General features: G+C 41.5%; 1 protein-coding gene across 2 annotated transcripts in view; it reads right to left on the reverse strand.

The window, feature by feature from the left end:
• Positions 1–19,895, reverse strand: part of ARFGEF1 (ARF guanine nucleotide exchange factor 1) — a 68,997-nt gene extending 49,102 nt beyond the window's left edge. For both annotated transcript variants that reach the window (XM_026706109.2, XM_026706108.2), the window contains exons 1-2: positions 18,573–19,895; positions 160–190 (exon numbers count right to left, since the gene is read on the reverse strand). In XM_026706109.2, the coding sequence (XP_026561894.2) occupies positions 160–190; positions 18,573–18,696 (155 nt within the window). In that variant the 5' untranslated portion in view covers positions 18,697–19,895. The remainder of the gene's footprint in view (positions 1–159; positions 191–18,572) is intronic.
• Positions 19,896–21,550: the final 1,655 nt, after the last annotated feature.

The following is a 21,550-nucleotide window of genomic DNA, read 5'->3' on the forward strand; positions in this document are numbered from 1 at the left end:
TTTCAGACATGATAAAGTGCTAAAACAAGTGTTGTTTATCAGTCCTTTTCTCTAAAAAATTGAATGAACAGCAGATTTAATTTCCATATAGAGTCAGATATTTGTGCTTATAATCATCTCACAAACTTAAGTATTCATACTTAATATGAACAAAATTACCTTTGTTTTCCAGTTTCTGTTTTTATTTCCTCTGGAAAAAAGCAAATAAAATATTTTTTATAAGAATGATTAAAACTATAAAATAAAACTAATTCCCACATCTCATATATAACATTTCTAATTAAGAAGCTGAACTTACTTACCCCCTCCCCCAAATTACTAAATAAATATAAATAGCAAATTCTCCTATAATATAAAATATGGGTCAATCCAATAGCATCCATAGTATTTTTCCTTGTATTGTTTTCACATATTTATGAAGGGAGATCTAGGAAGACAGGATAAATGGTTTTAAAGTTTGCAAACACGTTTCTGCAATCTGGGATACTTATACAGTTTGGGATTTTCTGTGTTCATATAAGACACAATTTGAACAGATACATTTGATAGTGATAAATAAAACAACAAAAAGCATAAAACATAAAGCAGTCACCTACAAATCCCTAGAATTATCAGCAACAGTTCCATTGTACACTGCTCAAAAAAATAAAGGGAACACAAAAATAAGACATCCTAGATCTGAATGAATGAAATATTCTTATTAAATACTTTACATAGTTGAAAGTGCTGACAACAAAATCACATAAAAATTATCAATGGAAATCAAATTTAGCAACCCATGGAGGTCTGGATTTGGAGTTACACTCAAAATTAAAGTGGAAAAAAACACTACAGGCTGATCCAACGTTGATGTAATGTCCTTAAAACAAGTCAAAATGAGGCTCAATAGTGTGTGTGGCCTCCACATGCCTGTATGACCTCCCTACAATGCCTGGGCATGCTCCTGATGAGGTGGCAGATGGTCTCCTGAGGGATCTCCTCCCACACCTGGACTAAAGCATTCCCCAACTCTTGGACAGTCTGTGGTGCAACGTGGCATTGGTGGATGGAGCGAGACATGATGTCCCAGATGTGCTCAATTGGATTCAGGTCTGGGGAACGGGTGGGCCAGTCCATAGCATCAATGCCTTCGTCTTGCAGGAACTGCTGACACACTCCAGCCACATGAGGTCTAGCATTGTCTTGCATTAGAAGGAACCCAGGGCCAACTGCACCAGCATATGGTCTCACAAGGGCTCAGAGGATCTCATCTCTAATGGCAATCAGGCTACCTCTGGCGAGCACATGGAAGGCTGTGTGGCCCCCTAAAGAAATGCCACCCCACACCATTACTGACCCACTGCCAAACCGGTCATGCTGGAGGATGTTGCAGGCAGCAGAACATTCTCCGCGGTGTTTCCAGACCGTGTCACGTCTGTCACATGTGCTCAGTGTGAACCTGCTTTCATTTGTGAAGAGCACAGGGCGCCAGTGGTGAATTTGCCAATCTTGGTATTCTCTGGCAAATGCCAAACATCCTGCATGGTGTTTGGCTGTAAGCACAACCCCCACCTGTGGACATCGGGCCCTCATACCACCCTCATGGAGTCTGTTTCTGACTGTTTGAGCAGCCACATGCACATTTGTGGCCTGTTGGAGGTCATTTTGCAGGGCGCTGGCAGTGCTCCTCCTGTCCCTCCTTGCACAAAGGCGGAGGTAGCGGTCCTGATATTGGGTTGTTGCCCTCCTACGGCCTCCTCCATGTCTCCTGATGTACTGGCCTTTCTCCTGGTAGCGCCTCCATACTCTGGACACTACGCTGACAGAAACAGCAAACCTTCTTGCCACAGCTCGCATTGATGTGCCATCCTGGATGAGCTGCACTACCTGAGCCACTTGTGTGGGTTGTAGACTCCGTCTCATGCTACCACTAGAATGAAAGCACCACCATCATTCAAAAGTGACCAAACCATCAGCCAGAAAGCATAGGAACTGAGAAGTGGTCTGTGGTCACCAACTGCAGAACCACTCCTTTATTGGGGATGTCTTGCTAACTGCCTATGCTTTCCACCTCTTGTCTATTCCATTTGCACAACAGCATGTGACATTGACTGTCAATCAGTGTTGCTACTTAAGTGGAGTTTGATTTCACAGAAGTGTGATTGACTTGGAGTTACATTGTGTTGTTTAAGTGCTCCCTTTATTTTTTTGAGCAGTGTATATTATGCTTGATCCTATTTATACATCCTATTTGGGCAACATCATCAAAAGGTGCAAAAATTTGCCTGGTCAACCAAAAATGGGCGTTAGTAGAAGTTACCGTGAATGCCCTTTCTATCTATGCTGCAAGAGAGCCCAGGATGGGTTGACTCATTCCTATGACATCATTTAGCTGAGTCTGTACTAAGATATAAAAGCCAGCTCCCGGGAGAGACCCCAGCTTTGGCGAAGATACTTGACAGACTGAAAGGTGTCTCTGAAAGACCAAAATAAATAGAGAAATATGTCTTACTCTCTCCGGACAAATCAAGGGAGGGGCTGGGCTCTCTTGCAGCATAGATAGAAAGGGCGTTCACGGTAACTTCTAACAATGCCCATTCTCCTCCATGCTGCATCGAGAACCCAGGATGGGACATACCAAAGCTTGCATGTCCATGGGCGGGTCCTCGTCCGGCTCATCACACCGACTGTGGAACCACTTGTTGCAGTCGTTGAGGCAAAGGCATCCAGACGGTAGTGTCTGATGAAAGGAGACGGGGATGTCCATGTGGCCGCATGACAAATCTCCTCCAAGGATGCTTGGGTTGCCCAGGCAGCAGAAGATCAGCCTCCTCTAGCCGCTGCCACTCAAGTGACACACGGTCAGCTTGAACCACTGGGGCTCTGGGTGGAGCAGGGCCCCCTGGTGAAGGGAAATTAGATGGGCTGGGATCCTCCAAGGAGAAGCCACCGATAGATTGACCAGGTCCGCAAACCAGGGCCTCCTTGCCAAATAGGGTGCCAGGAAGAGGAGCTCTGCTTGTTCCTCCAACATCTTCCGAATTATTGCTGGAATGATGGAAAGCGGGGGAAAGGCGTAGAGAAGACCCTTGGACCATCTGCACCGAAGAGCATTGGTCCCCTCTTCTCCCTGGCAAGGAAACCTGGTGAAGAATCTGGTGACTTGGGCGTTTTGAGGAGTGGAGAAGGGATCCACCTCCGGTGTTCCGAATCTGAGGGAAAGGTCCCTGAATAAAGACGGAGGAATGGACCATTCTGCCTGGTTGACTAGGCTCCTGCTGAGCCAGTCGGCCTGAGAGTTGTCGATCCCGGAGATGTGGTTTGCCAAGATCGACCACAAGTGTTTCTCTGCCCATAACCCCAGCCGTAGAGCATCTCTCATGAGGGCTTTGGACCTCGTGCCCCCTTGCTGGTTGACATGAGCCTTTGTGGCCATGTTGTCCGTAAGGACTAGAACATGAGAGCCGGTCACTGATTGCCTGAAATGCTTGAGAGCCAGGAAAATGGCTCTGAGATCTAGCCAATTTATGGGAAGGGTCTGCTCTACTCTGACCAAACACCCTGAGCTATGTGGCCCTGCATATGGGAACCCCAACCCAGGAGGCTGGCATCAGTGATTATCACTAGCCTGTCTGGGTCCCTGAACAGGAGCCCCCTCCAGATTGATGGGGAATGCCACCAATTGAGAGATCTCCAGATTTATGGCGGGAGTGGAACCTTGATGGATAAGTGGCTGATTCCTGCTTGTTGGTAGGGAAGCAGGAACCATTGGAAGGGTCGGGAGTGGAGCCGAGCCCACAGAATGATGCCAATACAGGAGACCATCTTCCCCAAAAGTTTGGACAGCAGCGACAGGGGGAAAGTTTGATGTTGCTGGATCTGGCTGATGATCTCTGCAAGGGTCTTTCCACAAGCTGGGGATAGGAAAACCTGGCACGACGTGGTATCGATGACTGCTCCCAAGTGTTGCAATTTGGTGGTGGGAGAGAGCTGGCTCTTTTTGGTGTTGATGGAAAATCCATGGCTCTGGAGATATGTCAGGGTAATTTGCAGACCCCGATGGGCTGCATGGATGGAAGAGGACAGAATCAAAATGTTGTCAAGTAGCATTGGATCCTCACTGGAATAGAACACAGAGATGCCATCAATGCTGCCAGACCCTTTGTGAAGACCCTTGGAACCGATGAGGCCAAAGGGAAGTGCTCGATACTGGTAATGGGTATCCTGGTAACAGAAACGGAGAAACTGGTGATGATGAGGCCAAATTGGGATGTGGAGGTAAGCCTCAGTGAAATCAATGGAAGAGAGGAGGTCGCCCTCCTGAATGCTCTCTAAAATAGAATGCAGAATCTGCTTTTTAAATTGCCTTTATTTTACAAATTAGTTGAGAAATTTTAGATCAAGGATGGCTCGCCACCCCCCTGAAACTTTGGGAACAATGAAAAGGCGAGAGTAAAGCCCAGATCCCCGTTGAGAGGAGGGAACAGGTTGAATAGCCCTGATTTCAAGAAGGTGCTGAATGGCCTGATTCATGAGGGCTTGCCCTGAAATGTCCCGAGAGACAGGACAGATCAAAAATTTCTTTGGGGGTGGCGTTAGGAAGTTCAATTGTAACCCTGACCTAATAGTGCTGAGCACCCAGGCGTCTGTCGTTGACTCCTCCCATTTGGAGGCAAAGAAGGCTCCGATGGGTGGGGAGAATGAGGGATTACTTAGAGCGACGGAAGGAACGACACCCTCCCCCCCAAAAGGACCGTTTACTAGTAGAAGGTTGTTGCCTGCCAGATGCTTCCACCCGTTGGTCTTGGCGTTGGGAGTATGGCCTGTGAGAGCGGGGGAAGCGAGATGAGGTCTCCACTCAGAAGATAGGAGGGCAATAAGGAGCAGGGCGATAGTCAGCTTTCTTCCCAGAGGAAGGGAGAATTTTATGTTTATCTCTGGTTTCAATGAGATAAGGTTCCAGAGCATTGCCAAAAAGCTTATCACCTGCGAATGGAACTGAAGACAGCTTCCATTTTCAGCATGACTCTGCCTGCCAATTTCGGAGCCATAAAAGTCTTCTTGCTGCTATAGAAGATGCCATGGCCTTGGATGCAAATTTGGCAGAATTGAGAGTGGCATTCGCAGTGAATTCCGCCGCTGCGATAATCTTATTAAGGTCTTGGTGAGACTGAAGGTCAGAAGCAGGCAATCTATTCTGGAGTTGGCACAGCCACCGTATGGATGCCCTCGTGAAAAAGGATGCTGCTGTTGAAGCCCGAACAGCCCAAGCAGCGGCCTGGTGATTGCGCTTGAAGGTCTGTTCGGAACATTTATCATCCAGTTTCAGGATATCTTCTGGCTCCGTGGGAGTGCCAGAAGATGAGAACGAGGCCAGAACCAGAATGTCAACAGAAGGCACTGCCAGGGCATTGTCCAGAGCTGCGCTGACATTGTAGAAACGCTTTTCCAGAAAATATGGGCAAGGACCTGCCGAAGGGGAAGTGCACTGTTCCTTGACCATGTCCAGGAACAAAATGGGAGAAGGCAAAACCTCTGCACGCACTTCAGGCTTGGAGAAGAGTGAATCCCCTTGGCTAGAGGGATATCCTTGTGGCTCGGGAGACACTTCCTCTGGCAACAGCTTGGCAGTGACCAAGGCCTTGCTGAATAATGGCCTGAAGAGAGTAGGTTTGAAGACCAATGCAGAGGATGTCTGCTCTGGGCGAGAATCCTCTTCCTCTGAAAGATTTTGGTCAAAAATCTCACCCTCTTCACACTCTGAATGAGAGGAGTAACTGTGTTCAGATGGTGAAGCCCTTCCTTCCTCATCAACCTCCTCCCATTCCGGTAGAGAAGAATGGACCCTGAGGTCCTGGGGCCTGTGTAAATCAGGGTGATGAGGCAAGGAACTTATAGATTTAGAAGGGCCTGAGAACCCTTTCCAGAGGTTGAAGAATTTGCTTGAAGCCTTCAGCCAATCCCTGCCTAATGGCCAATGAGACAACATCTTGGATACCCCGTGGTCTGTGCTCAAAGGTAGAGGCAGAAGGCAGAAGGCCCGCTGCTGTGGGGGTGAAGGTGGCTTCAGGCCTAGATTAAGGAGCGTTTCGGGGCCTGGAGGGAGGGGGAGGAGCACAGGGCCTAGAAGCTTGTTGGAAATAAGGCTCAGATCTGCTTAGATCCTGAGGATCTGATTGTACTGCAAGAGCCTCAGGAGACCAGGATGGAGGATGGAAAGGCTCATAGATAATTTCTGCTCCCCTGGGAGGGCTTGGCTGGGGCCCATGAGTATCACCTGAAATATACTGTAGTTGCACTCCCTTCTGTTGAATAGTTCTGTTGAACTGCCTCTCTAGGGCTGCATGTGTGCACTTCTCCGCCATCAACTCAGCCTGAGTTGCCTTCTTAGGGGCAACAGCCTTAGCTCTGATTTTAGCAGCCACCTCCCTCTGGACTGATTGGGTGCATTGCCTACGTCTTTTTCTCTTATTGGGTTTAAGAGACTGTTCCACTGGGGGGGAAGATCTGCTTGAGCCTTATCTTGCTCCATTTCTAGAATAAAGGCTCTTGCGTTGGAAAGAAACTGTTTAGAATTTTTTTGTATTAAGCCCCTTATAGGGTATAAAATGGCTCCCGGGGTTACAAAATGGCCGCTCACCTCGTGGTGGAAGGCTTCAATCCAAGATGGCCACTGACTAGAGGAAACAGGCTCCGAGATGGAAGAATCGCTCCTTAGGCTATACAGAGCCCCGAGTGAAGTCAGCAAGGAAAAAATGCAGCAACCGGCCACACGATCAGCTGGCTTGTGCTTTTATTGGTTTGCCTATCATTTTTACGATTGCTCAAAACCGCAGGCGTGGGGGAGGTCTACAGATGCTGCCCAGCTTGCCTGCACAGAGCTCTGGTAACGCTGCTCCCAACATTGCAGGAGAGAAAGCCCTGCTCTCCTGGAAGAGCAGCTGCCCAGATCCCTGGGAGCTGCTTGAAGCGAGGAAAAAGTACTGAAGATCGCTGGTGAGTGCTATCTAACAGAACGCTTTCAGAGACACAGCTACTGACTGAAAGGAGCTGAGTCAAAAGCTGGGGTCTCTCCCGGGGGCTGGCTTTTATATCTTAGTACAGACTCAGCTAAATGACATCATAGGAAGGAGTCAACCCATCCTGGGCTCTCAATGCAGCATGGAGGAGAATGTGTAGTTATTAGGCTGACTGTCTTCTATGGGGCAATTGCATGTCTTGTACTTAATGCTTCACTTCCAAAATGCACGTCAAAGTCACAATCTCTTACTCTTTTAATCAGTTTAAAGTCTGGAACAAGGACTAAGATTCTTCAGCGCTCAAGAAAGAGCAATTTCAATACTCCTTTTCCCCTGAGATTGAATCCAATTCAAATGTTAAGCCCTTTTCCCAAATCTTGAAGATTTCTACTCATTCTTCTTTTTGTACCTATTTTGTCTTACTATTAACCATACTGATTATGTACATAAACACACTTATATTGGTACTTTCCCTAATATTTGGTATATTTTTGGCTTTAAATAATTATATTTCATAAAACTTAAAACTCCTACTAATGTCTAGCAATAAAAATTATAATAAAAAATAAGCAAACCAAGTCTGAAATCTCTTAGTTCAAGCCAGCTTGCTGCATTTTACATTGCATTGAACTCTTGTTTAGTATGCATATTGTCCTCCTTCGAAAAGAGGAGGATTATATAAATACTGTGCATTTAAGATGATACTTATTATTACAGTGTATCTACTCATCATTAGGAAATCCCTGAAATATAGACTAGACTAGGGAACTTGGGGGAAAGTAACTGAAGAAGGCAGCGCCAAGGCATTCCCAAAATATCTCCAAAAAACCTGAACATCTTGATGCAAAAGAGACTTATAATTACTAATATTAAGAATAAATTTGGGAGTTAACCAGTAAATTAATATGTGTAAATAAATTTTCTCTAGGGATTGTCACACATAAAAAATTCAGATCTTACTGGCATTAGATTTACTGCCCAACTCAAATTTATTACATTATTGGTTTTTCAACTGCTTTTTAAAATGAGACATTTTCTGTGGATAAAAAAATATTGAAAAATTGCCATCATCTATAATTGATTCAAATAATATATTAAAGGACATATTTAAAATATACAAACTCAGAATGAAAAAGCTTTTGAAGTATACATCAATTTCCTTCCTTTTATCATTAGTACAAATAGGTTATAGCTAACATTTCAAGGTTGATAAGTCGTAAGGAATGAACAGAGAATTTCTTTAAATATATAAAGAGATTTTAAATGTGCCCACATTAAAGTATCATGTGGTTTCCATAATACAATATAATCCTACAGAATAATTTTGCCAACATGCACTTCCTTGCTGAAAATATATTTTATGCAATTACTTCTGATATTTTGTTTAATGGCTACTATTATTGTACAGTTTTATACATGAGAAAAATTACTGGGATTATACTTTTTGCATAAGAGAAATTGTTGGCATTTTAAAAATTAAGATATTAGTGTTAATATTTATAGTATTTCACCATAGTTTTTCTGTTTGGAAAACAGAAATAAAGAACCAAAAAAGAAAATGATCACAAAATCCAATATAAAGAGAGATTATAGGGCTATAGAATTTCAGCTATTCTTCAGCAGCCACCAAAATACTGGATTTGCCAGCAAAATCTCTCTATATACACATAATGAGACATCAGTAAACCACTCCATAATCCATATTGAGATTATCTGACTTGAATGTTTTGTGCATTTTTAAGACAAGGCCAGTCTTGTATACAAATATTTATGCTTCAGTACCTCATTTATTGACTACTTGTTTAGTGATAAAATTATGATGACCCTGGGAAAGGAGATTTCCAACCTGTCTTCAAAGTTGCAGCTGTAGAGTTCTTGTGATCAGGTGATTGCAATTTACAATGGTTGCAGCATCCCAAAGTCATTTGATCACTATTTCCAACCTTCATAGCCAGCTTCTGCTAAGTAAAGTCAATGGGGAAGCCAGCGGGAAGTTGCAAATCATAGTCATGTGATGTGGCATTTAACAACCACAGCCAGAACTGTTATCATAAGTCAATATGGTCACATGATTTTGTGTTTAATGACTGCACTACTTAGTGACAGAGTTGCCAGCTCCAAATGTGGTCAGTAAGTGAGCACTAGTTGAAATCCAGATTTCAGGTTTTTTTTACTTATTGAGGAATAGCTAGAAGGCATCCAATTGAGCATAATGAGTTGAGGAATGCCTGAAATATATTCCTTCTGTAACATATACGAAAAGAAAAAAGAACCAATCAAGCTAAATTAAGTTTCCCCAGACCTTTCTGCAGTAATGAAGTACAAGAAGTACGTGTCTGAGAACAACCTATAGTCAGCCTAAATTTTTAATAATGAATGATCAAACCAGGTCTGCAGAAAAGTCTACCAGAGAAATACCTGGACATAAACTGTCACAAATTAATCTGGTTAATTTATTTTAACTCAAATGCTTATAGGTATTACACGTCAGATCAGGAAACAAATTCATAAAGCTTTTATCTATGAAAATAGCTCTCTACTATTTGACAAGTTGCAATTCTCTACAACAGAATCAAGTGGTGACTAATATCAGAACTGGAGTAGAAACATAATCTTGAATAAACAAGAGTATCACTGGGGGAAATTCACACAAGTAAACAAATCTAAAAATTAGCAGATATTCCTTTTTCCTCAAGACTGCAATAATGATGAAGCATGTTCAATACACAAAAGAATTATCCATTTTAAAAATTGAATATTACAGTAATGTAATTAAGTGAGATTGGCATGATTGTTTGATAATTTAAGTATGCAAGTGACCAGGTTGCAGCCTGAGATTCTTTGGAACAGCTTGGAAATGATGCACTGATGTTACCAAAAGCAGGTATGGTGGTATGGTTCAGGCATTTGGATTGCCACCAGGGAAATCCAGGCTCAAGTCCATACTCAGCCATAGAAGCTTTGGAAAATTTGGAAAGAACACTCTTCCCCAAGCTACTTCAGATGACTCCTGTTGTGGGTAAGAAATAGAACGAAGGAACACTGTGTACAATGCCTTGACCTTCTGAAAGAAAGACAAGCTGTAATATATAAATTAATCTTAAAAATGATTCAGAGGCTTATTCTTGCAACAATTAAATATACGAGATCATAAAATAACGCTCCAGGTTTTTATTTAGTTAATTAGCTTCATCCTGACATTAAAAAAGGTACAATTAAATTCTGTATGACAAGTCACAGTTATACAAGTAAAACTAGTATAAATATACAAAATAAAAAAATAAGGATACTCTCCTTTTCCCTCAAAAATCTAAGGGGGACTGCATATACTTAGCAAATACAAAATAATCAGTGCAAAAATTGGAAAATTAGAGATGGTTTTTAAATGTTACCAGGGGACAGTTTGCTGTAGGTTCACAAGTAATAGAAAATTATTTCAGTCCATTTAGCATTTATGCCAGCAATTAGATTTATTCATACTAACTCAAGATTTGTTTTAATCCAGACTGATTAAACTGTAGCAGTCTATTTTGTATACAACCTTAAAACAAAAACGATTCATACATTGCACCAGGCTAAATCCAAATCAAATATATTACGGGTAGTCCTCGAATTCTGATGGCAATTGGGACCCGTATTCCTTCACTAAGCAATGCAGTCTTAAAGCACAATGTCATGTGACCACATTACTTAGCAATGGCAACTTTGGCACTCCCCATTACCATCATTATCCAAATTCTGTCAATCATTACTCAAGAACCCATCCAAATCCAAGCCATTCTGGGCTCAGTCCCGCCCAATTCCATGGCTCATCTCTCCCAAGGTAAGGGACTGCTTCTCCTTCAACTCTCCCTTTTTGGCCAACCTGTACTCTGTTTTGTAGGACAGCAAACAGTCCCAGACCCACATAACTCTAACTAACTTAGTACCACTATTTGATAAAACGTTATTCTTTCCTTCCTTGACTTTGCTTTTCTCTCAATTTGCGACAACATTGCTGGATTGAGCCCATTTTCTAGCTCAGGGTTTGGATTAGCTGACTCAGCCTCTTCCTGTCACTTCATCTGTGTGCTCTCTTCATCTGATTTCTGTGGTGGCTGAGTGGTAGACTGGTGAAGCCATGTTTATTTGCATAAATTCACGTCTTAAAAGGCTTAGAGTTTTTAGAATAAGCAACTCCACATACGTTTGTAAGAGGAGATATGTGTTACTTTATAGTGGCAAAAATTCAGGAGAGTCTGATAGCACCTTTTCTGATTAACACATTTATAAAAAGGTGTTAGGCTTTCATGAGCTGCAGCTCCCATCACCTCTATGCATCTGATGAGATGAGATGCAGCTCATAAAATGTATGGCTTTTAAATATTTGTTATCTAGAAAAAAGTGACATCAGACTCCTCCTGATTTTTTTTGTCCAAACGCCTTTTTTTCCTGTGTGACTAGAATAATGCATTCAGGTTTTGACAACGCTTCAGCTTTAGCTTTGGAAAAAGAGAGGACTTACTTTGGACCAATAGTTTATTGATCCAAAGCACTAATTTAAACAAAATCAGGCAAATTTTTGCATATCAATTAAGTAACAGAGGAGTAAAAAAAGATGAGGGTAGTAAACTACTGAAGATGTGAGATCATAAACCAGAATATTCTCATGCTAATTGGAAAGTAATTTTTATTAAATTTTATTAAAGTTTTCAGAAATCAAATACAGCTAGTCCTTGACTTATAGCAATTCATTTAGTAACTGTTCAAAGTTACAATCACTGAAAAAATGACTTATGACATTTTTCACACTTGCGACCATTGCAGCAATCCCATGGTCACATGATGAAAATTAAGATAGTTCGCAGCTGACTCACAGTTATACTGGTTGCAGTGCCCCAGGATCATGTGATTATCTGTTGCGACCTCTTGACAAGCAAAGTCAATGGGGAAGCCAGATTCACTTAAATAGCTATGTTACTAACCTAACAACTGCAGTGGTTCACTTAACAACTGTGGCAAGAAAATAAAATGGACCAAAACTCACTTAACAAATATCTCACTTAGCAACATAAATTCTGGGGCTCAATTGTGATCATAAGTTGAGGACTAGCTGTAGGACTAAGTTATGGCCAACTGGGAGAGAGCCTATTTTAACTCAAACTGAAAACATTTAGTTTGATTTTCTCATTGTTGTTGAAGTGAGTGATATCACACACTTAGATAAAAAGTTCTGTGAGGCCTTCAGAAAGAAAGAATGACAGTAAGTAGAAGATAGGAATGAGCACTTAAATCCCTCCTGAATGACACTTCTAAGTACATTCTTTAATTCCTTACTTTTATTGTTTTATGGCAGAACAACAACAAAATACAGATTGTCACTAAGCAATCATAAGTTGAGGACTGTTACGATGTTACCATGATGGCGCAGTGGTTAGAATGAAGTACTACAGGCTATTTCTACTGACTGCAAGTTGCCTGCAATTAGGCAGTCACACCAGGCACAAGGTTGATTCAGCCTTTCATCCTTCTGAGGTGGCCAAAATGAGGATCCAGATTGTTGGGGCAATACGCTGACTCTGTAAATCAGTTAGACAGGGCTGTAAAGCACTGTGAAGTGGTATATAAGCCTAAGTGCTATTGCTATTACGACAAAGTTACGATGGAGTTCCCCAAAAATACTTACAACCTGGTTCTGATATCTGCCCCTTGTGGTTCATATAACTGCATTTTGGATGTTTGCCTTATCTTGCAGTCACGCGATCACAATTCATGACATTTTGCTGAAAACCAGTTTATTTCTGGTTTTCAGCAAATGTACCTTATAGGGAACAATGGGTTCGTCTAACGACTGTTGTAAAAAAGGTTGTAAAATTGGGTCTGGTCATGTGATGACCTACTTTATGACTATCACAACTGATAGCCATAATGGGCAGACTCAATTATAGTCATAAGTCAAGAATTACCTGCACTATTTTTATACAGGTCAGAACCCTATGCTACAATTGTGTTGAAAGGCTAGAGATAGAACAATCTATATGTCATTTGTTGATGAAGATTGTTAGTCATCCACATAGAATTGTCTGGAAGTTGAGTCATGGCAAGTAGGCATCTTTTCTTTTTTGTTTCAAACATTTCAGTGCTTATCAGCTTATCAGACTGAGAAAGCTGATGGAAGCTTCAAACCAAGAAGAAAAGTCCATTTGCCAAGATTCAAATTTCCAGATGTATGTCATTTGGTTCCTAAACAATTGTTCCTTTTTCTGAACAACCTGAAAATCACATTAGTATTTTGAATACTATTTCCTCAATGCAGAAGGGAAAATAATCTATTATATTGGGTATTTTGACAACTTCTGCAGGTAGTATGGCCCAGATGGAATATATTGATTCCAAATTGGCAATAGCTCAGTTGCTGGAATTCTTGTTAAGTCCATCCCATTTATCTCAGCAAATCTTATTCAAGAGAACTCTGGAAGAATCAGGCTTGGGAAAGAATCTATGGTTTTAAGCAGCTGTCAAAGAGGCTGACACCATATGTGCAAACAGACAACATGTAACTGGATACATCTGTTGATCATCACAGAACAAGCCTTAAATTTGGTAATTAGAAATTTCATTAGGCATCTAAATTATACCAATAAAACCTCAGATGGCACAGCAAAAACATCATTCCTACAGACTTTAGATTTTTTTTACATGGCCAATTTCATAGTCTAAAGAGCAGTTAGTCAGGACTGGACTAAAAACGTTTATCCTGGCCTTTTAAAAAAAGGACTGCAAGAGCAAATGATCACAAATGCTAAGGAAAACATTTAAGAACTATATAAAAATAATAGTAGGGAAAACTTCTGTTCTGCAAAATTAAAACTTTTACTTGAGAATAGGTATTACCTTTAATAGCAAAAATATCTTGCCATTAAAGCAAGATGCAACAATATCTTGGTTACAGAAAGCATCTGATATTCTATCCCATTCTTTTTGTCAAGCCTGCACAGAACAGCCTAACATATAAAATAGTGATACATAGTACTTAAGAGTACTTATTGTGTTCTCATTAAATTGGAATAAAGTACTATATGGGATACCACAAAGTTCTCTTCTGAACCTTTATTCTTCAGTAATTGTATCATTACAGATAGTCTTTGCTTAATGATCATTTGTTATATGATGGCACTGTGATGGCAGTGAACGAACAAGAATTACAACTGGTCCTTGAAGGTATGGTTGTCACAGCATCAATGTGGTCAATGATCAAAATTTGGGCACTTGGAAGCCCATGTGTACTTTCGACTACAGGGGCATTTCAATACACACAGACACACACACACACACACACACACACACACATCACTTCCACTGCCAGCTAATTCTTTGCTGTCTTCTTCCTCTGCTGCTGGCCCAGGATCCAGATACTGGGCGAGCATGCAGCCACTGGCTGTGTGCACTGAGCATAACATGGCAACAGCATTTCATCTATAGGGAGCTTGTGGGCCTGGCCTAGAAGGAGGTTGTGGGACAGGATGGTGAAGTGCAGCACACTTGATTACCAGGCAAGGCAGGAAAAGAGGTGGCTCCCCAGGTGAAAGTAGAAACTGTGCTTGAGGCATTATTCAGAGTGGCAGCAGAATTTGAAGAAAGGGAAGAAAGATACCTTCCCAGAGGTGAAGTGCAAGCTCTTCGGGTCATATTGGAAGTGCCAGCCTGCAGGGCTTTAGCGAGGGTGGAGACAAACCCAGCACCAAAAAACCAACTGCAGGCCCTCTGTTCACTCTTAGCCCAGCTTTCCTCTTGCAAAGCCTTGTGAAGAGCCAGCAAATTCCAATATATTGAAGCCAGTAGGCCAGTTCTCCAAGAGCACTTTCAGCAAAGGTCAGCTGGGGGCAGTGGGGTATGTGGCAGAGTGCAGAAAAGCAAAAAAGTCAGATATGGGAAGAGGGGGAGACAGCTGTTTCGGGGAATTGAAGTGGAGGCAAACACAGATCAGGAGAAGCATGAAGTCCTGGACTAACAACAAAAAACTGGAACTACTGGAACTGTCATCACTAAATGATGCAATCACCTTTCACCTAACAACCCTTCCAATAGTGATAGAAATTCCAGTCCCAGTAAGGGTCATTAAGTGAGGACTACCTGCAAGAGGATTAAGAGGAGAAACCAATGCTAATTAAAGATAAATATAATACAAAACTGGGTGGGATGGCTAATAATCTAGAAGGATAGGAATAAAATGTAAAATTAGATTAAGGAATAGATTGAAACCATCAGAGAAAAATGCCAAGTTATTAATTCAACAGAAATAAAGTGCACAAGTATAGAAAGTGAGATCTTTCTTATTGACTGGACTTGTAAAAAAAAGATGATGGAATAATATTTGATCGCAAACTGAAGACTTCAGCAGTATAATATGGGAAATGCAAATTTAGACTACATCATCAAAACAATTTCCAAATGTCCAAGTTGTACTTTATTCTACATGGATCACAAATCACCTCAAGTGCCATATGCAATCCTGGGAACATACTTTAAAAAGAATTCAGAGGCACTGGAGCAAATTCAGAGAATAATGGGAATGATCAGGAGACTAGATACATACAGTTATGAAGAAAGACTAAAGGAACTGAGTATTTTAGCCTTGAGAAGAAAAGACTAAGAGAACTCTAATACAGAAAAGATGTTATATGGAGTTCCAAAAGTGCTTTTCCAAAAGGCAATTGAACTTTCAAAGTGTCTTGCTTTTCATCCAAGAAACTTCTTTAAAACTGAAGAAGTTTCTTGGGAGAGGTGAAATGTTTTCAAAGAAAAAACCCAGAAAGTCCAGTTATTTTTGAAAAAAGCACCTTCAAGACAACCATAATCTGGATGTTTGAGAATCTCCGCAGACAGGTTATATGGAGAGATCACCAGATTCTGTTTCTAATATACCAAATGCAGAACATGAAATAAAGGATTTAATTTAAAGAAAAGTAGATTCCAACTGAATCTTAGAAAAAGTTTCCTAGCATTTCAAACAGTATTGTAATTAAAGTAGTGGTAGGTTTTCCTTCACCCAGTGAGTTCAAGTTCAAGGTTTGCTTGTTTGTTTAAAAAAAAAAACAACTCATGGGAATGCTTTGTTTTTTATTGACTGTTGATCCAGTTTTCATATAACTGTAAAAAACATGAAGATTGGAACAACATACAGATTAAAATGAATATTTAAGTAACGGGAAGGAAGGAGAGTACACAATCTATACCCTTTCTACATTCTAAACACAGTCAATATCTTTCCTCTAATATGAAAAAGTGAAGCAAGCCTGAAGGTATAAGCTAACTGGTTTTGTAAGATTTATACCTCAACCTATACATGTAGGAGTTAGCAGCCTAATTCTATAAATGTGTTTGTCACCTTTAATTAGACTTTCATAATGATTTGTATACTCAATCAATGTATATACAAATTTATTATGTAGATTCATTTCTACATTTCTAGTAATCATTGTAATCTTGATTTTTCTCCAAAGGCAAAAATATAACACTTTATTTTTACATATCACTCAGCAAAGTCAGCCTAGTAATTTTTTTACAATTTTAACATAGTATTTTTTTATTTGATTTATATCCTGAATTTTATTGAGAAGTTTGAGTTGGCAGATATAGTACTTCTTCCTATTTTTCTCTATAACAATACCCTTTCAGGGATTCTAGAGTGAGAACGACTGGCCCAAAGACACTCAGTAAATCTTTGGGGTTGAAGGTGGGTCAGAACTAAGTTCTTATTGGATTAACCTTGCCTCCATTAGAACTTGCTTTTATGTAGTTAAGCAACAAGGCTGGCATTGGAAGAAAAACAGGCAAAAGCAAAAGAGTAATGAAAATCAAGATGATCCATCCCACAAACTGAAGGAAGAATTTTCCCTTTTTGATCTCAGTACAAATAACGATTGCCCAACAGCCAAATATACACAAATGCTTTACTACATTCACTATCTTTATTATCCAATTTTAAGGAAGAATCATAGTGGTAGTCCTTCTTAACGATCTGGAAATAGACAATTCTTTAGAATGCTCATGTCTGCTTGTTGTCTAGTACACATAAACAGCTTATTTTCCTGGAATCCCTCTCTTTCCAATCTCTCCAAGGAGGAGAAAGAATGGTAAGGCAAAGGAGATAAATCACTCCCCTTCCCCTTTGCAGAGCAGAGAGATTGGATAGAAAACTAAAACCAAGAAAAAGATCTCAGCAAGGAATTTGACAAAAATAATTTTTTAACAGAGCTATTAGAAGTGACAAAAGCAGTATTACAACATTTGCAAAACTACTGAAGATGGAAACACACATTGAAAAACAAGGAAAGACTCCAAGTCAGGAAGAAATCTCAATCTTCAATTAATATACTGAAAATGTCAAAGGACAGATAATAATTGTCTCAAATAAGATTACAGATGGAAAGAGCGTACTGAAAATTTGTACATATATTATCTTCCAAGATACTTTAGAAGATAATCCATTGATAAGAATATCCAAAAGACTGAAAGAGGTCTGTGAAGTAATTAATCAAAGAAAGAACACTTAACAGAATATTCAAACTGCATAATATCTTTAATGCTAGCAAAATAATTCTTAGGATCATCCAATGCAGATTAGAGCTCTACAAAGAAAGGGAGATGTCAGATATTCAGTATGTTTTATAAATCCATATTTAATAAATATCAGTTTCATATTTCCTTCCATAGTGGCTTAAGTAAACAGTAAGACAAGAAACACAAATCCTTCCAAACAACACATTTCAGTATGCTACAGTACTCTTCCATCACCACCTCCTTTTCAGATGTTACGCATTTTCCTTACACAACAGCCTCTCAAATCAGGTATCAAATTTTAATGTTGCCAGGGTATCACTGTCCCTTGTTTTTCCATCATCATCTTGTCTTCAGCTTCCCTTCTCTTCCTCCCCCCTCCCCTTGCTGCCCATCACCTGCTCCCTCCCAGACGGCCTTGTTCTTCCAGGTCAACTCTTTACACACCTTCCCTTGCCTATTCATGCAGGGTGTGTTTATGAGCGAGGGAGGAGGTTAAAAAAAAAAAGAAAAGAAAAGAAAGCAAGCCTTGTCAAGGCAACCGATTATATTTCGCCGTCGACGCAAGGGAGGGGAGGAAGAGGCGGATGGTTAATTGATAATTAATGTTCTTCCTGTTCACCGAGATTTACGCTCCAGGTTCTTTCCCAAGACACACACGAAGAGCCTACAGGGGTTCCCCGCCTGCCTCCCAACCCCGCATCTACCTCGAGTCACTCGCCGCATTGCTAGATCACAAAGGCCTGGCCTCACGTATCAGGAGGGCCACGGCAGCTCATCCTCTCCCTTCCCGGCTCCAAATCCAGCCGAAAACTGACCGCGGCGCATCTCTGTCGCCCCACTCCGCGCCCGCAGCCCTTTCACCCCAAACCACCCTCACCGGCTCCTCTGTCGCCTTTTCTTTCCCAGGCCGGCCTCTCCCTACAATGACAGCCGCCCTATTCAAGTCTAAGGCCCAGCCTGCCCGCCGCAGGTACCCGGTTTCCCTCCCCCCCAATTCTTCCCTCCCCCTCCCCGTCTCCCCTTCCTATTTACCTAAAGCCACCTCGCAGGCTTTGCGCAGCTGGGAATGATGCGCCTTCTTCACCTCCTTGTCGGCCAGGATCTTCTCCAAAGCCCGTGTCAGGAACATATTCTTCGTTTTCTTCCCCTCATACATGGGGGCGCGCTGAAAGTGAGGGGAAAGGAGAGGATGAGCGGGGGTGACTCTCAGGGCTCCGCCGGCTGAGACCCGAGGAGACTTCCCGGGCAAGGGTCTCCCCTCTTCGGACGAAACCGAAACCCGGCTCTGACCAGGCGGCTACCGCAGCCCCTGCTCGACGCTGAGGAGGGACGAATCGGGTCTCACAAGAACGCAGCGCTGCCCGTTTGCCTCGGCCTCCATTAGAAGCAGCGGCAGAAGCGAGAGCGGCAGCGGCGGCGGCGGCGAAAGCAGCAGCCTCCCGTCCTCGCCATGTTGGAAGGAAACGACGTCAAGGCCGGAGCCGAGTGGTTTACAGAGGAGGAAGCGGCAGCGGCGTCGAGGTTGCTACAGCTGCTGTTGCTTCAAGGCCGGGAAAAGAGGGCGCAGCCGCAAGAAACGGGGGGGAGGGAGCGAAAGAGCGAGCGAGCAAATAGCGGCGCTACCAGTCGCGCAAGGTAGCGAAGGGGAGCGGGGACTGGCTGCTGCCCGCGCGCAACAGGTGCGAGGAGGGCGGGGCCTGGGATTCCTCTTCAGAGAGAAGGGAGAAGGGAGGGAGGAAGTGATTGGAGGCCAGGCCGCTCGCCTCCCGCCTTCTCCCGCCATATTTGATTTCTCTGAAGGCTCCGTCGTCCAGGCCGCCTTCACTCCGGCGACTGAGAAGCGGTTGGAGGTTCACTTCTTTTGCGCCTTCGGCCCTATTCGCCCCACGATGGAAAAGAATTTACCGGCATCGGGGACTCAACCCGACTCGACCAGGCTGGGATTTCTCCTCGTTAAGTTGGGCTGTAAACTGAATATAGCAAAGCTGGGGGAAATTGTGTTTTTGTGGTCAAGTATTTCTTTCGAGGAAAGGCTGCGGAGCTGGTTTGTAGTTTAGATGTCTGGCGGACTGTAGGCGGATGCCTTTTCTGGGCCTTGTATTCCTGAATCCTTATTCTCAAGTATGTGTACTTGAGAAGCGTGTGAGGGCATCTTTAGTATTTACAGATTGATTAAACTGGAATATGGACTCGATGCCGGTCTTCAAATGCAAACGTGTGTTAAACATATTGTAAAGTTTTTCCAGCTAGTTTGTTTTTATGTTATAGAAAGACAAACAGTGATAGAATTCTATATCCTGTAGCAGAGTTACTTCAGTAACACAACTGCTTGAATGTTAAAGTAAAATGTTTCCACCTTCTTCAGCAGGTTTTCATTCTTCTTTTTGCAACAGAATAGCCAATTTGTATCTGGAAATTTTATGAACAAAGAGTGAAGGAGATCACTTTTTTTTTTTTTGCTAAATTATGCTACCTAGAAGAAAGAGTTTGGGAATTGGCTAGGTAAGAATTTTGAAACCATTGATCAGTTTTTCTTGCGCAATCCTATTTATCCTTTGAAAACTTGTATAGATAAGATTCTTATTCTAAATAAGTTATTCATAAGACAGAATGGACATGGACTATGATAGGTTTTTTTTAAAGAAAACTTTGTTTCCTCTGTGCTGTATGTATATTGTATAAAGAGGCTCGTTTATACAAGGAAGAAAATTACTTTGGCTTTTTCCCTACGTTGCATTGCATAGATAGCTATTGCTTCTGAAAAGATTATCAACTATCATGATGTAGTTGCAGAATCTGGTTATTCAACATGAATCAGTATGCCAAAAATTTTTGAGATTAATCTAAACCTCTGGCTGAATATCTAATTTTGTCCAGTCAACCCAAGTCTTCTAATTTTAAGTTTTCCTCTTCCCTTGGAAACAGACTGTAGAGCAGAAGCTGGCATTATGTGGATTTTTTGTACCATTCCTAATTTCTTTACATTATGACCAAACCAAACAATTCACAAAAAAGAAAAAGAGATACCTGTATGAAGTTTCAGATTGAAGTTAGTAGCCTGCCCCAACATGGCAGAAGTTAAATAAAAAAGGACACTTGGGATATAGCAAGATATTGGTATAGAAGATAGCATTTTTAAAAGCCAAACACTACATTTTACCAAATACTGTGAAACCCTATTAACCAAACATGCCCAGATGATTGAATTCATTTCTCAGTTATTATGTTGTAAATTCTACAGGGATGCTAAATGTGCTTATATTTTATTCTTAATGTATAAATGCTCAGAAAGGCTGGGCAATTTCTATGTGAATCTTATAGCACAATAATGGCTAACCTTTTTGTCCTCGCGTGCCTGCACCCATAATGCAATACACATGCAAACCCCCACCCAAGCTCCTTGGTTCAAACATTGTTGCCTTATGATGCATCATTTTGTCAATTAAAAATTATAGGAACAGGAGATTTAGCATTATGTAGGTAGCTTTTAGTTGTATTCATATAACAAGGTTAATCTAATTTATTTTCTGGATTGTCCATTAGATAAAACCATACTTTAACCAAATATGCTAGGCATTCAAACAATAGCTGGAACACAAAATCTAATCACACTTAACATTAACCAAGCTTAATGTACTTATACATACATATATATACATACATATATATGTAGGTCTCGGTGTGTTTGGGTCTTTTCCCATGTAAGATTAAGAGTATCTTGGTGACGTTTTGGTGAGGTCCCACTCACCATCCTCAGGCTGGTGCTTTCGGCTTCGTGCCAGTGCAAGCACAGAGCCGAAGACACAAGCCTAAAGATGATGAATGAGACTTCATCGAAACGTTACGTAGATACTTCCAATCTTACGCGGGAGAAAACCCGAATAACCAAAGATCCACATACAAATACCCGTGAGAACCTCAGAAAAACACACACACACACACACACAGATATATATATATATTTTCCAGGGTTGAATTGGACAGCTACTGAAATACAACAGTAACAGAAT

Source organism: Pseudonaja textilis, chromosome 3 (genome assembly GCF_049901715.1).
Source record: "Pseudonaja textilis isolate UNSWEBS1 chromosome 3, rPseTex1.2, whole genome shotgun sequence".
NCBI lineage: Eukaryota > Metazoa > Chordata > Lepidosauria > Squamata > Elapidae > Pseudonaja > Pseudonaja textilis.